General features: G+C 39.0%; 1 protein-coding gene across 3 annotated transcripts in view; it reads right to left on the reverse strand.

The window, feature by feature from the left end:
- Nucleotides 1–10,258: 10,258 nt before the first annotated feature.
- The window catches only part of LARS1 (leucyl-tRNA synthetase 1), a 79,158-nt gene continuing 75,907 nt past the window's right edge, over nt 10,259–13,509 (reverse strand). For 2 of the 3 annotated variants that reach the window (XM_047862767.1, XM_047862777.1), the window contains one exon: nt 10,259–10,665. In XM_047862767.1, the coding sequence (XP_047718723.1) occupies nt 10,460–10,665 (206 nt within the window). In that variant the 3' untranslated portion in view covers nt 10,259–10,459. The remainder of the gene's footprint in view (nt 10,666–13,509) is intronic. The other variant, XM_047862786.1, reaches the window with a different exon arrangement.

Below are 13,509 nucleotides of genomic sequence, written 5' to 3' on the forward strand. Positions count from 1 at the left end.
AAAAAAAAAATTAAAAAAAAAAAAAAGAAAGACAACAGGAGGGAATTGCCAGCTCTGCTATATACCCTTCTCATCAAACCCATGGAGAATGACTGTTGCAGGTTCTGAATTTCAAAGCATTTGTTAAGCAGGGTTGTGAGGCAAAGCCTATATAACACTTCCCGAATCAAGATGCTGCAGAGACAGCTTCCTACTCGCCTTCACTCACTGAGTTCTGGGCAACTCTGTCTCCTGATCTGGAAGGATGCATCCTCCACGAAGGACAGCCGCGCTTCTTCTGCTAACCACTCCACTCTAAATGCTTAACACAGTGTCTGCAACATAATAAGCATTCAATAATTTGTTGAATAAATGTGTTATACATGAAAATTAAAGTTTGTAAGGATAGCAGAAATTAATGGGTGATTACTAGCTTTGCGAAAAAAGACTTACAATAAGGTTCCTCTAAACAGTGAACAACCATTGTACATGTAAGCTGATTCCATATTTTATATTTAAAAAAAATTTTTAATGTTTATTTATTTTTGAGAAACAGAGAGACAGAGCATGAGCGGGGCAGAGAGAGAGGGGGACACAGAATCTGAAGCAGGCTCCAGGCTCCGAGCTGTCAGCACAGAGCCCGACACGGGACTCGAACCTACAAGCCGTGAGATCATGGCCTGAGCCTAACTCAGATGTTTAACCAACTGAGCCACCCAGGTGCCCCTGATTCCGTATTTTAAAATTTCACTTGTCCATTCATCAGTTGATGGACATTTAGGCTCTTTCCATAATTTGGCTACAGTTGAAAGTGCTGCTATAAACATTGGGGTACATGTGCCTGCAATGAGAAAGAACGAAATCATGCCATTTGTAGCAATATGGATGGAACTGGAGGGTGTTATGCTAAGTGAAATAAGTCAGTCAGAGGAAGACAGATACCATATGTTTTCACTCATCTGTGGATCTTGAGAAACTTAACAGTAGACCAGGGGAGAAGGGGAAGGCGGAAAAAAAGTTACAGAGAGGGAGGGAGGCAAACCATAAGAGACTCTTAAATACAGAGAACAAACTGAGGGTGGATGGGGCCTGGCGAAGACAGGAACGTGGGTGATGGGCATTGAGGAGGGCACCTGTTGGGATGAGCACTGGGTGTTGTATGTAATCCAATTTGACAATAAATTATATTAAAGAAAAATTTCACTTGTACCTAACTTTTCTAATCAAACATCGATTATATGAAGTGACTAATCCACATACCACATAACTGGTTCACCAAAAAATAAAATGAAAAAAAGAAAAAGGAGTGTTCTTCACAGAAGAATGACAACTGTTTATGAAAAACAAATAATAGCATTTAAAAAATCACCATTTTGAACAGCTTCTAACATAACTTATTCAGGAAAGGATCTTCAACGGGTACTAAAACCACTAGGTAAAAAAAAAAATGGAAACAGGATGTTCCCAAGGTGCCAAAATATCACTCCACAGATTTCTAATTGCAAAAGAAAATAACATATCTTAACACTGGAGAGTTCCAGAAATACTCAAAATCTATCTTTAAAATGGAAAGTTCTGAGTGTTGCTATTTTTTTTTTTAGTATCATTACAACAAAAATTCTGGAAGTGATTTAAAATATATATACCTTTAAAATGGAAACTTCTGAAAGTTATCAAAATGTGTCTTTATAATGGAGAGTTTGGAAAAATACCAAATTTAGTATTACTAAGAGTGGAACAAGCTCATCCTATGTACCACTTGATATGATGCAATATGATGTAATGTTTACCCTAAATTTCATCAAGTTACTAGACCACACTCTCCAACAGAAATATAATGCAAGCCACATACGCAATTTTACATTTCTTAGTAGCCATGTTTTTTAAAAAGTAAAAACAAAAAATATGAAATTAATTTCAATGTATTTTTAAGTTTATTTATTTATTTAGAGAGAGACAGCACGAGCAGGGGAGGGGCAGAGAGAGGGAGACAGAATCCCAAATAGGTTCCATGCTGTCAGGGCAGAGCCCGACCTGGAGCTTGATCTCACCAACTGCAAGATCATGACCTGAGCTGAAACCCAGAGTCGGACGCTTAACTGACTGAGCCACCCAGGCGTCCCTTAATGCATTTTTAACACAATTTACCCAAAGCATTGTCTCAGCATGTAATTGATATCAAAGGAAATTATTACAGAGACATCTTATATTCTCTTTGTCATACTAAGCCTGTGAAATGAAAAGCATGTTCTACACTTTTACAGCACACCTCGGTTCAGACCAGCAACCTTCCAAGTACTCTAGACACACGTGGTTAGTAGCTCAACTACTGCACAGGACAGCTCTAAACAGGACCCAGGATAAGGAGAATGAGGGACAGAAGAACAAATACCACCTGCTCCTCCAAAGTGAAAATGCAGTACATTCCTTAAGCCCTTACGAGCGAGGATCACGTCCTAGCCTATTGTTTTTTTTTGTTGGTTTTTTTTTTTTGGAAGTTAAAGAAGGGGTTCCCACCTTATAAACAATCGAACTGTAAGCCTAATAGTGGGCAATTAGAAAACTTAATTGATGCTGCAAGTCTTAGGTGGCCTCTAAGTCTTTTTTTTTTTTTTTCCTTTTTTTAATTTATTTTGAGAGAAGGAGAGAACAGGGGAAGGATAGAGAGAGAGGGGAGAGCTGGGAGAGAGACAATCCCAAGCAGCCTCCATGTTGACACGGGCTCGATCTCAGAACCATGAGATCATGGCCTGAGCCAAAATCAAGAGTTGGATGTTTAACTGACTGAGCCACCCAGGCACCCCTGATGTGAAGTTATGTCCAAATACATCAAGGAGAGAAAACAATGTGACGAAGTATCAGCTAACAATGAGACCCTACCAGAGCCAGGCAAACAGATGTCTCCTAAATAATCATTACAACAACTAAATGAATGAATTTTTCACGGTGAAAAGAGATGGACAAAACGACCACAAACTAGAGAAGACACTTATCACCTCATCCACACATCAAAAAGTGGCAGTAATTCTCCAGACAAATCAGCTTCAAATTTCATCCTGGAATCTGAAAATCTTTATAATACGGCCCAGTTTACTCACCTGTTTCCAGTTTTCTTCTCATTCCTCTCAGATAAAGATTCCACTCCTGGCATTACCTCCAAGCCCTTATCCACACCTAGTTCTAAAAGTTAGGAATATGGCCCTGCTCTGCTTCAACTGTTACTCCAATCTTAAACATTATGTTCTGCCTCATCTCTGGAGTCTTACTGGACTCTGGTCCATATAAACTTCTCTCCACTCTTCCCTGATAGCCCTGACAACATGGGCTCTGGTCAAATACATTCCTGTTTTGCACGCATGTGTTCTTTGTTTAGTAAGTGCGTTGCAGGGCACCTGGGTGGCTCAGTCGGCTCAGCGTCCAACTTCAGCTCAGGTCATGATCTCAGGGTCTGTGGGTTTGAGCCCCACGTCGGGCTCTGTGCTGACAGCTCGGAGCCTGGAGCCTGCTTTGGATTCTGTGTCTCCCACTCTCTGCCCCTCCTCTGCTCTCTCTTGGTCTCTCTCTCAAAAATAAACAAACATTAAAAAATAAATAAATAAATAAGTGTGTTGCAATGGACTGACCATATGGAAGCCAGGGCCCCAGTTGATCTCTGCCACTGGTGCAAAGATCTTCAGCAGGTCACTTTTCATTCCTGTTGCTTCATGGGGACTCTGCCTATTCCCTCAGCACAGCAGCTACATGCCCCTGCCTCAGAGCCTTTATACCTGCTGTAACTTCTGCCTAAAATGCCTTTTTGCCCGGATTATAGGCTAACAAAACTATATATGCATTTACCCTTGGACTTACAAGCTCACTTCTAGAAATTTACTCTTAAACAGACATTTTTTAAAATTCATTTATTTATTTTGAGGGGGGGAGGGCAGAGAGAGAGGGAGAAAGAGAATCGCAAGCAGGCTCTGTGCTGTCAACATAGAGCCCAACATGGGGCTAGTTCTCATGAACTTTGAGATCATGACCTGAGCCAAAATCAAGAGTCAGAGGCTAACAAGCCACCCAGGCACCCCTAGAAAGCTACTCTTAAGATATCCCTCCATAAGGGCACCTGGCTGGCTCAGTCGGTGAAGTGTGCAATTCTTGATCTCAGGGTTGAGTTAGAGCCTCACGTTGGGTGAACAGATTACTTAAAAATAAAATCTTAAAAAAAAAAAAAAAAGATAGACCTCCACAAATATAAAACTATGTATTCTCAAAGTTACTATATAATTCTATACAAAGTCTATAAAATAGCAAAAGCTTAGAAACAATCTAAACGCCCAACCATAGATTAGTTGAATAAATTGTGGTACACCTTTACAATAGTATGACACAAGGTCAGGGGGAGACAGAGGCAGGGAGAGAGGAAAGGGAGGAGGAGAAGGAAAGAAAAAGATCGCTATGAACTGAAGTGAAAAACTATCCAAGCTATGTTAACTTAAAAATGCAAGGTGTAAAATACTTATATATAACATGCTGCTTTTGCATGAGAAAAGAGAAAATAAAGTACATATATGGAGAGGACAAACTGGTGGTTGCCGGAGGGAAAAGGATTGCGGGGGTGGGCAAAGTGGATGGAGGGGAGTGGGAGGTGCAGGCTTCCAGTTATGGAATGAATGTATTATGGGAGTGAAAGGCACAGCATAGGGAAGACCGTCAGTGGGACTGTAACAGTGTTGTACGGTCAGGGACAGTAGCTACATTTGTGAGCAGAGCCTAACACAAAGACTTGCTGAAGCACTCTATTATACACCTAAAACTAGTGTAACATTGTGTGTCGACTCTACCGCAGTTTTTAAAAAGTACATATAAACACGTGCTAATTTTTGGAAAAAGAAACACAGGAAAGACAATGCAGAAACTAATGAGAATGGTTAGCTGGGAATATGGTTCAACCAGAGTAAAAATTCTCTAAGTGGATCAAGTTTTGACTTTTCGAACCTTCTATTTTACTTACTCAAAAAAACCTGACCTCTACTTGGTAGATGTGTTGTCAACAGTGGTTATTGGACTGGTAATTCTGAAATGAGTAAATGTATTGAGATTACAGCATATATGAACAGAAAGAGTCCATCAGTGCATAGTGATTTGAAAAGAATGATGAAAGAAAAAAATTGAGAGCAAAAGGGAAGACTCTTCTTTACAGAAGAACAATATCTAATAAATGTAAAAGAAATGGTAAAATTAAGTACTCACCTTACTGGGGCGCCTGGGTGGCTCAGTTGGTTAAGCGTCTGACTCTTCATTTCAGCTCAGGTCATGATCTCAAGATTGAGCCCAGCGTCAGGCTCCGCACTGATAGTACACACCCTGCTTGGGATTCTCTCTTTCTCTCTCTCTGCCCCTCCCCTGTTTGTATTCTCTCTCCCTCTCTCTCCTTGTCAAAATAAGTAAACATTAAACAAAAAAAAAAAAGAATCAACTTATTACAACTACCAATGTAATAATAAATGGCAGAAAACATGACCAATGAATGCTACCATTCCATGCAAGTTTGCAGGTAAACAGGATATTCATGTAAGTCTCAAAGTATCACCTTACTTATTATAAAAAGGAAAAGGTATCTTTTCAATGGAGAAACCTGAAAACACCACTTTAACCAGTAATGGAAACACACCAATGTATCAATATAGCCATCCTGATGTGATACAATGGGAAATGTCACCCATGTAGTCGGTCTTGCCAAAAATTTTAAATCTGAATCTAATAATGAGAAAATAGTCCAATCCAGATTGTGAGACAAAGTACTGATAACTGCCACAGTCTTCAAATATGCTAGTCATGAAAGACCAAAGAAGAAAAGCTGAGAAATTTTCTTAGTTTGAAGGAGGTCAAGAGACATGATCACAAAATGTTATGCTTGATCTTTAATTAGATCCTAAGAGTTTTAAAAAAATTATTAATGAGTTATAGGGAAATTTTATTACTTCATTTTTATTAAGAAAGCTTATTACCTAAAATTATTGCATCACATTAAATTTCTTGAGCAAAATATATGCATGTGTGTGTATATATAGTGATTATACAGAAGACTGTCTTAGTTCTTAGGAGTTACGTGCTAAAGTATCGAAAAGTAAAGTGTCATGGTGTGTGCAACTTAGCGTCAAATGGTTCAGAATTTTTTAAAAGTATATTCTAAATGCAAAATGGTATCCTGGGTTGGATCCTATAATAGCAAAATGATATCAGTCGAAAAACTGCTGAAATCCAAATAAAGCCTATAATGTAGTTAATAGTAAAATACCAATGCTAATTATTCACCTCTGACAACAGAACCAAGGTTATTATGAGATGTCTGTTAACATGAGAAGAAACTGACTGAAGCGTGTACAGGAACACTCTGTTTAATAGATGTAACTTTTCTGTAAATCTAAAAGTACCCCTAAGTAAAAGCTTTATATAAAAATGCATATTTAGGGACGCCTGGGTGGCTCAGTCGGTTAAGCATCTGACTTCGGCTCAGGTCATGATCTCACGGTCTGTGAGTTCAAGCCCCACGTCAGGCTCTGTGCTGACAGCTTGGAGCCTGGAGCCTGCTTCTGATTCTGTGTCTCCCTCTCTGTGACCCTCCCCCATTCATGCTCTGTCTCTGTCTCAAAAATAAATAAACATTAAAAAAAAATTTTTTTTTAATAAAAAATAAATAAATAAAAATGCGTAGAGGAGCACCTGGGTGGCTCAGTCGGTTAAGCATCTAGCTGCTGATTTTCCCTCGGGTTGTGGTCTCATGTCTCATGAGTTCAAGCCCTGCACTGGGCTCAGTGCTGACAGAGTGGAGCCTGCTTGGGATTCTATTTCTATCTCTTTGCCCTTCCCCTGCTCATGCTCTCTGTCTCTCTCAAAATAAATAAATAAACTTTAAAAACTGCATATGCAGAGAGAGAAAGAAAGCAAAGGTGGCAAAATGTTAGCAACTGGTAAATCTAGGTAACAGGTATATGGCTGCTTGTTGGTCAATCTTTCCACTTTTCTGTATGTTTAAAATTTGTCAAAATAAAATGTTAAAATAAAATAAAGCTACAGAAGGTTAAAAGGATGGACAAAGATATTCCACTGGAACACTAACCAAAAGGGAACTGATGTTATCATGATAATATCATAGCCTTTAGGCAAAAAACTTCTAAAACCAGAGGAACACTTCCTAAAAGTTTGGGGTGCTTGGGTGGCTCAGCTGGTTAAGCGTGTGACTCTTGGTTTTGGTGCAGGTCATAATTTCACAGTTCATGAGATCAAGCCCCAGACTGGGGTCTGTGCTGGCAGCTGTCTCTTCACTCTCTGCCCCTCCCCCACTTGTACACGCGCTCTCTCGTGCTCTCTCTCCCTCTCTCTCAAAAAAATTAAACATTTTTTTAAAAAAGGAAGAAGGCCAATTTACCAGGAAGATAACAATTTAAACTGATACACACTTAATGACACAGCATCAAAATATATGAAACGAAAACTATGTGAACTGTAAGGAGAAAAATGTAAATCCATGATCTTGGTAGATTTTAGTACACCTCTCAAAAACAAAGCAAGAAAACTGTAGGATACACATTTGAACAGTTCAGTCTGCAACTATGACCTGAAGGACATATACAGAACTCTATAACTGCAGAATAGACACTGTTTGCAGGTTCACATAGAACATGTATAGAAACGATTGTATACTGAACGGGACGCAAGCTTGTCTTTACGCGAGAAGGCACTAGGTAGGCTTCTGAAGTGCCAGCGTTGTGCCATTCTTTGAGTGGTGATTATATAGGTTTTTGCTCTATTGGCAGATTGGTTTGCTGTTGCTAATATTTTTGTGAATTTAACTTTTAATGCTTTTAATATTTTGTGTGTATATGAAATATTTCTTATCGTTATTCAGTTTTTGTGTCTGGGCATATTTCACAACTTAAAAAGAATTAAAATCCTTTAGGAAGGTATCAATTTCCTATCAATGCCATTAGCCCAAAGCAACCTGTTTTTCCTTTGGCATTTCAACTAATTGCTGTTCCTTCAGTGGAGCACCAGGTGAAGCAATGGGCTTATGCTTAAAGGCTTCCTTGTACGAAACTTAGATATCTTTAAATTTTTTTTTCAACGTTTATTTATTTTGGGGACAGAGAGAGACAGAGCATGAACGGGGGAGGGGCGGAGAGAGAGGGAGACACAGAATCGGAAACAGGCTCCAGGCTCTGAGCCATCAGCCCAGAGCCTGACGCGGGGCTCGAACTCACGGACCGCAAGATCGTGACCTGGCTGAAGTCGGACGCTTAACCGACTGCGCCACCTAGGCGCCCCAGAAACTTAGATATCTTTAAACACAAGAAGCATGTTCAGCCCAGCAAGATGTTCATTCTAAGAGAGACCAAGGAAATGAACTTGCAGGAACAGAGGATCCATGAATCCCAACTCACACTTAATCCAAGGCAACACAAGTTCACAGGCTCATTTTATAAAATAGGCATAATCATCCACAATATTAAAATTATTTTCCTTCCTCATTTGCTTTTTGATTTTTTGCCAAGCACATATAGTTTAATTTGCCTATAACTTAAGTTAAACATAAGTGAGTTTGTATTTAGGCACCAGGAAAGATTACTTGAGGAATAATTTCTTGGGGAATAATCAAGGTTGTGCAGATTGAGAGCAGCAAAAGAATCTAAAGGAGGACAAACAACATGATGGTGGCCTCACAGAAACCAATACTAAGGACAAGATTATAGCTGAGAGTAATCTTAAGCCAATATATCCTGGGGCTTTTTTTAAATTAATGATTAATAAGTAACACCTACTGAAGGCTTACCACTCACCAGTTACTATGCTATATACAGGATTTTCTAACATTGTTTCATCTAAATATCTCACAATAAGACTAGAAAGTAGACACATTATTATTTCCATTTTACAGATGAGGATACTGAGGCTGAGTGACTGGACAAGATCCCCAAGAAGCAAATGGAAAAACTGGAAAACTAACCTGGTTTATCTAGCTTGACAGTATGTAAGCTTACCTGCCAGGCTATGCTGCCGGGCTTCAGCAGATAAATAATGACTTACACTTGATCTCTGAGGGATCTTTCAGTTTTAACACTCTATCACTTACTTCAATGACTCTATGACACAGCATTCATTTTGGCCCAGTGATGTCAAAATGTTGCAAAATAAAGAAGTTCAGTAAAATCTCTTGACATCCTGAAGATTAGAATTCAGGTTTCTTAGGGTTATCAGAATTGGTCTCTGCACAAATTGAGCCCTTCAAGAAATGGAAATGTTTTTCTCCAATGTCATTCAATACCTAATATTTTTTCCTCATATGACAAGGAACGGCACAGACAATATCATCAAGACATTCCAGCGAGAATAAAGGAATAAATCTGCAATACAGTGGGCATGATCTTTAAACACAATTGGACTTGAGACAAATTTGATAAATGAAGATTTCTGGGGGAAAATCCTTCTTAAAATGCCTAAATTTCGGGGCACCTGCATGGCTCAGTCAGTTAAACGTCTGACTCTTGATATCAGCTCAGGTGTTGATCTCAGGGTTGTGAGGTCAAGCCCCACATTGGTTTCTGTGCTGGGCGTGGAGCCTACTTAAAAAAATAAATATTAAAATACCTAAATTTAGTGTAGATGGTTACATAAACTGCTTCTAAACCATCGATATTAGCCTTGAAAAAAATATTATTGGTGGTTAATCGAATATATTAAAGTTAAAAAAAATCCTTATAAATACAAGACCTATTTATTCTTTATACAAAATACTTAGTGATCATAATTAAGTCAAAATATTCTCATGTGTTTTTTTAAATCATGAGTTCTGTTTTTTTTAAAACAGTAAAACAAGCTAATTCACTTTTCTCTTTACCGCTAACTCCATAATGGATATAATATGAAAAGTTGCTAGATAAAGTACCCTTCATGAAAGAAACATACTGACACTTTTGTGTTAATCTGAAAGACTAGAAGTTTCTGGGGGCACCCGGGTGGTTCAGCTGCTGAAGCGTCTGACTCTTGGTCTCAGCGCAGGTCATGAGCTCACAGTTGGTGAGTCACACCAGGCTTTGCACTGAAAGTGTTGAGCCTGCTTGGAATTCTCTCTCTCCCTCTCTCGGCCCCTCTCCCAGCTGCTCTCTGTCTCTGTCTCTGTCTCTGTCTCTCAAAATAAATAAATAAACTTAAAAAAGGAAGCTTCTAGGAAATAGCAGTAATTTGTTAAAAGACCAAAAAATAAAAAAATAAAAAATAAAAAAATGATACAAACTACTTCTCTCAGAAGTCCCAAGGAGGAAAAAAATAATTTATTAGGTCTAGGAACCCAAGATGACTTGGTGTAATTATGAATACATGCAGAATTTGATCATTAGAAATGAAGTCTATCAAGGTTCAGTCTTAGGTTCTCATAGCCAATCTACAGACACAGAATAGTCATATCTCCAGAAACCAGGATATATCTCCAATTTGCATGAGTTTAATGAACCAAATAAACAATTGTATCACCAATATCTGCCCCTAGCCCATTTTCAGTGAGATGAATTTTCTTGCTCATGAGGTCCACGTGGAAAACAGCATGCTCAGAAATGGGGGTCTTCCCAGTGTGCTCTTTTCCCAGGACAGGAACTCGCCGAGGCCCCAAGAGTGGATCATCAAATCTCATCAGCTTCACTTTAGAAAGGTCTACAGCAAAAAAAAAAAAAAAAAAAAAAAAAAAAAGATCAATTTGAGCATTTAATTACAGTCACTGACTCAAACCCATGCCTAAACCTGACAATTCATGTTTTAAACACATTGGTTGTTTACCTAAAAAATATTTGCATGAGATTATTAAATAAGACTCATCTCAGAAAGCCAAGCTAAATCTAACACATCTAACATTTAGCCAAGCTAATGTTAGCCAAGCTAAATCTAACACATCTCCATCCTGATCAAAAAAATGATCCATCAGATCAAAGATTCAGAGATACAGAGATTCTACATAACACATCTCCTCGAACTATAAACCAAGAGGAAGGATGGAGTATATTTTTGAGCACTATCCTCTACGGTTTCTCAAATCACTTTTTATATGCTTCAATTAACCATTTTTCAAAATATCAATCAGTCCAAAACTTATTTCTCTTTCTTGTCTTGCTCCTGGGATACATTAAAACTGCAAGTGTTGTAGCTTTTTTGGAAAGATACTTTTAGAGGAAGAATTACCACTCTAAGAAATAGCATTACCAGTTTCTTGTTTTGCTCAAAGGATGAAAAGTGTTTGTATTACAAAGCTGATGAGAGACAAGGAGAGACAGGGAAGGACAGGGGAAAGGGCACAGCTCTCAGAGGTTTGAGCTTCTGGATGAGCTCCAGCCCTACCCTGCTTGCGATTTTCCTGATCTGCTCTTATGCAAGCTGATAAGATGGCTCCTGGCAAAGAACGCACTTGTCCCTCGAACAAATTTATGATCCAAAAATCCTGCCAACAACTGAGCCTGAAAAAAAAATTATTTCAGCAATTCTGAGATGTCCCAACATCAAATGCTTTTATTTTATATAGTGGGAAAACATCACAAATGACTACAAAAGCTGATTGTGCATTTATATCTCATTCTAAGTGTAGCATGGCTAGTTATACTTAACCCGATCAACAGAAATAGAAGATATTTTCTGATTTACTTCCTACCCCTCTCTAAAGCAGATTGCTAGGTGGTCTGAGAGCTACACTCTCTCATGTTGCCTTGAGAGTATGAAGCTTAGCATGAGAGGGATAAGAGATAAAAGCAGACATTAATGCAGCTGGTGGCTATGCCAGGAGTACAAGTTATCCAGGCATTATGTTTTCTTTGGGAGACAAAGACTGAAAGGCGGCAAGTTTAGCATAGGGAGAGTGAAGCTTACAGAACAATTACCTCAGACTACCACAAAGGCAAACCCTGCCTGTAAGTCCTATTTGGGGGAGAGAGTACAATTTATCTTAACAGCTATTACAATTCAACATGCACATTGATACTAAATATTTTGCTACGGATGTGGTGAGAAGTTCTACCAGCAGGTTTTATGCATGAGGCATAAAATACATGAAATACTGTAGGTCTGCACCCCCACCTCTCGCTCTCACTTTTTCCCTCTCCCCCGCCCTTCACTATCCTCCTCCTCCTCCTCCTCCTTCTTCTTCTTCTTCTTCTTCTTCTTTCTCTCTCTCTCTCTCTCTCTCTCTCTCTCTCCCTTCCTCTCTGAAACAGACCTCCCTTATCATTCCAAGCAATTCTGAATCAAACTATTTCAAAGAAACCTTAATACTCAATCCGGCATCTAAGTGACAAAACATTATTTGCTTTGATGTTTCACCATGCAGCTCATTACTGCCAATAATTCTTGGAGCGATTTTACTATCTTTTCTTATCCCAGACCTCTCTCGTCACTGCAAATGTAGAAATTTAAGTCTGCAACTACACAAGAATTAAGGCACTTAGAGAAAAGATGAGAGTGATTGAAAGTCCCTAGGGACTGATAATGTGAAATGGAGCCTTTCACCTCCATGGTATCAGTTCATATGGGGCATGGGCTGGGAGTGATTTAAAGTCATTATCCTCAAATAGTTGCTCAGTGGCCTTTGTGGACAGAAATGATGGTTTTACTCCAGTTCTTCCTGGACCTAGATTATAATCACCCTCAATGCAATTGGCACTAATTGGACAACTTACTGGCTATGCAGCAAACAGAGTGAGAAATACATTATTGAATTTCACTCCCTTCCCATCTCATACACTCAATATACTCAGCTCCTTTGGGTATCAAAGCATCCTGAGGGCTCCTGGAAAAGTCTCAAGGTTAGAGCTCTTCTGCAGATACTTGAAGGAATATCCATTTCTAACTCCACCCTAACGTTTCTATCCATTTTCGAAAATTCACAGCAGCTACAAACATCAAACTTAAAGTACTTTATGATAATATAATTCACAGCCAGTATGACAAAGGATATAAGAATCATGCCAGAGGCCCAGCGAGAAGAAGCAAGATATAGAAAACACGTTTCAGCACAATGCTGAAGAAACTAGTCAGCCCTGTATCTGAGCATATTTTAAAGGGAGGCAATTTTAACATTACAAAACACAATGTTCAATAGAGGAATACATCCTCTCACACAGTACAACTTCAGAGTAATCCTATCGTGTGGGTCCCCACAGCTATTTTCTTTAAATGCCACCATATTATTCTTCAAAGGTAAGAGTTCTGCCTTTCCCCAAATCTTCTCGTGACTGAATATATGCAACACAAAACAGCCAAATGGAAGGCCACAGGAAGGCTCCCAAGATGTTAACATCGCACAGTTTTCAAGTTCTGCATTTTGTGGCCCGTGAGTTCTAAGGATGGCACTGCCTGGTTTACTGAGGGAATGTGATAAATGTCTGTAACAACATGAATGATCCCTGACATTTTGCTAAGGGAAATAAACCACCTCTTCACACCGTTGTAGGATCCCACTTCTACAAGGTACCTACAACGGTCGAATGCAAAGAGACAGGACAGCAGTGGTTACCA

Source organism: Prionailurus viverrinus, chromosome A1 (genome assembly GCF_022837055.1).
Source record: "Prionailurus viverrinus isolate Anna chromosome A1, UM_Priviv_1.0, whole genome shotgun sequence".
Taxonomy (NCBI): domain Eukaryota; kingdom Metazoa; phylum Chordata; class Mammalia; order Carnivora; family Felidae; genus Prionailurus; species Prionailurus viverrinus.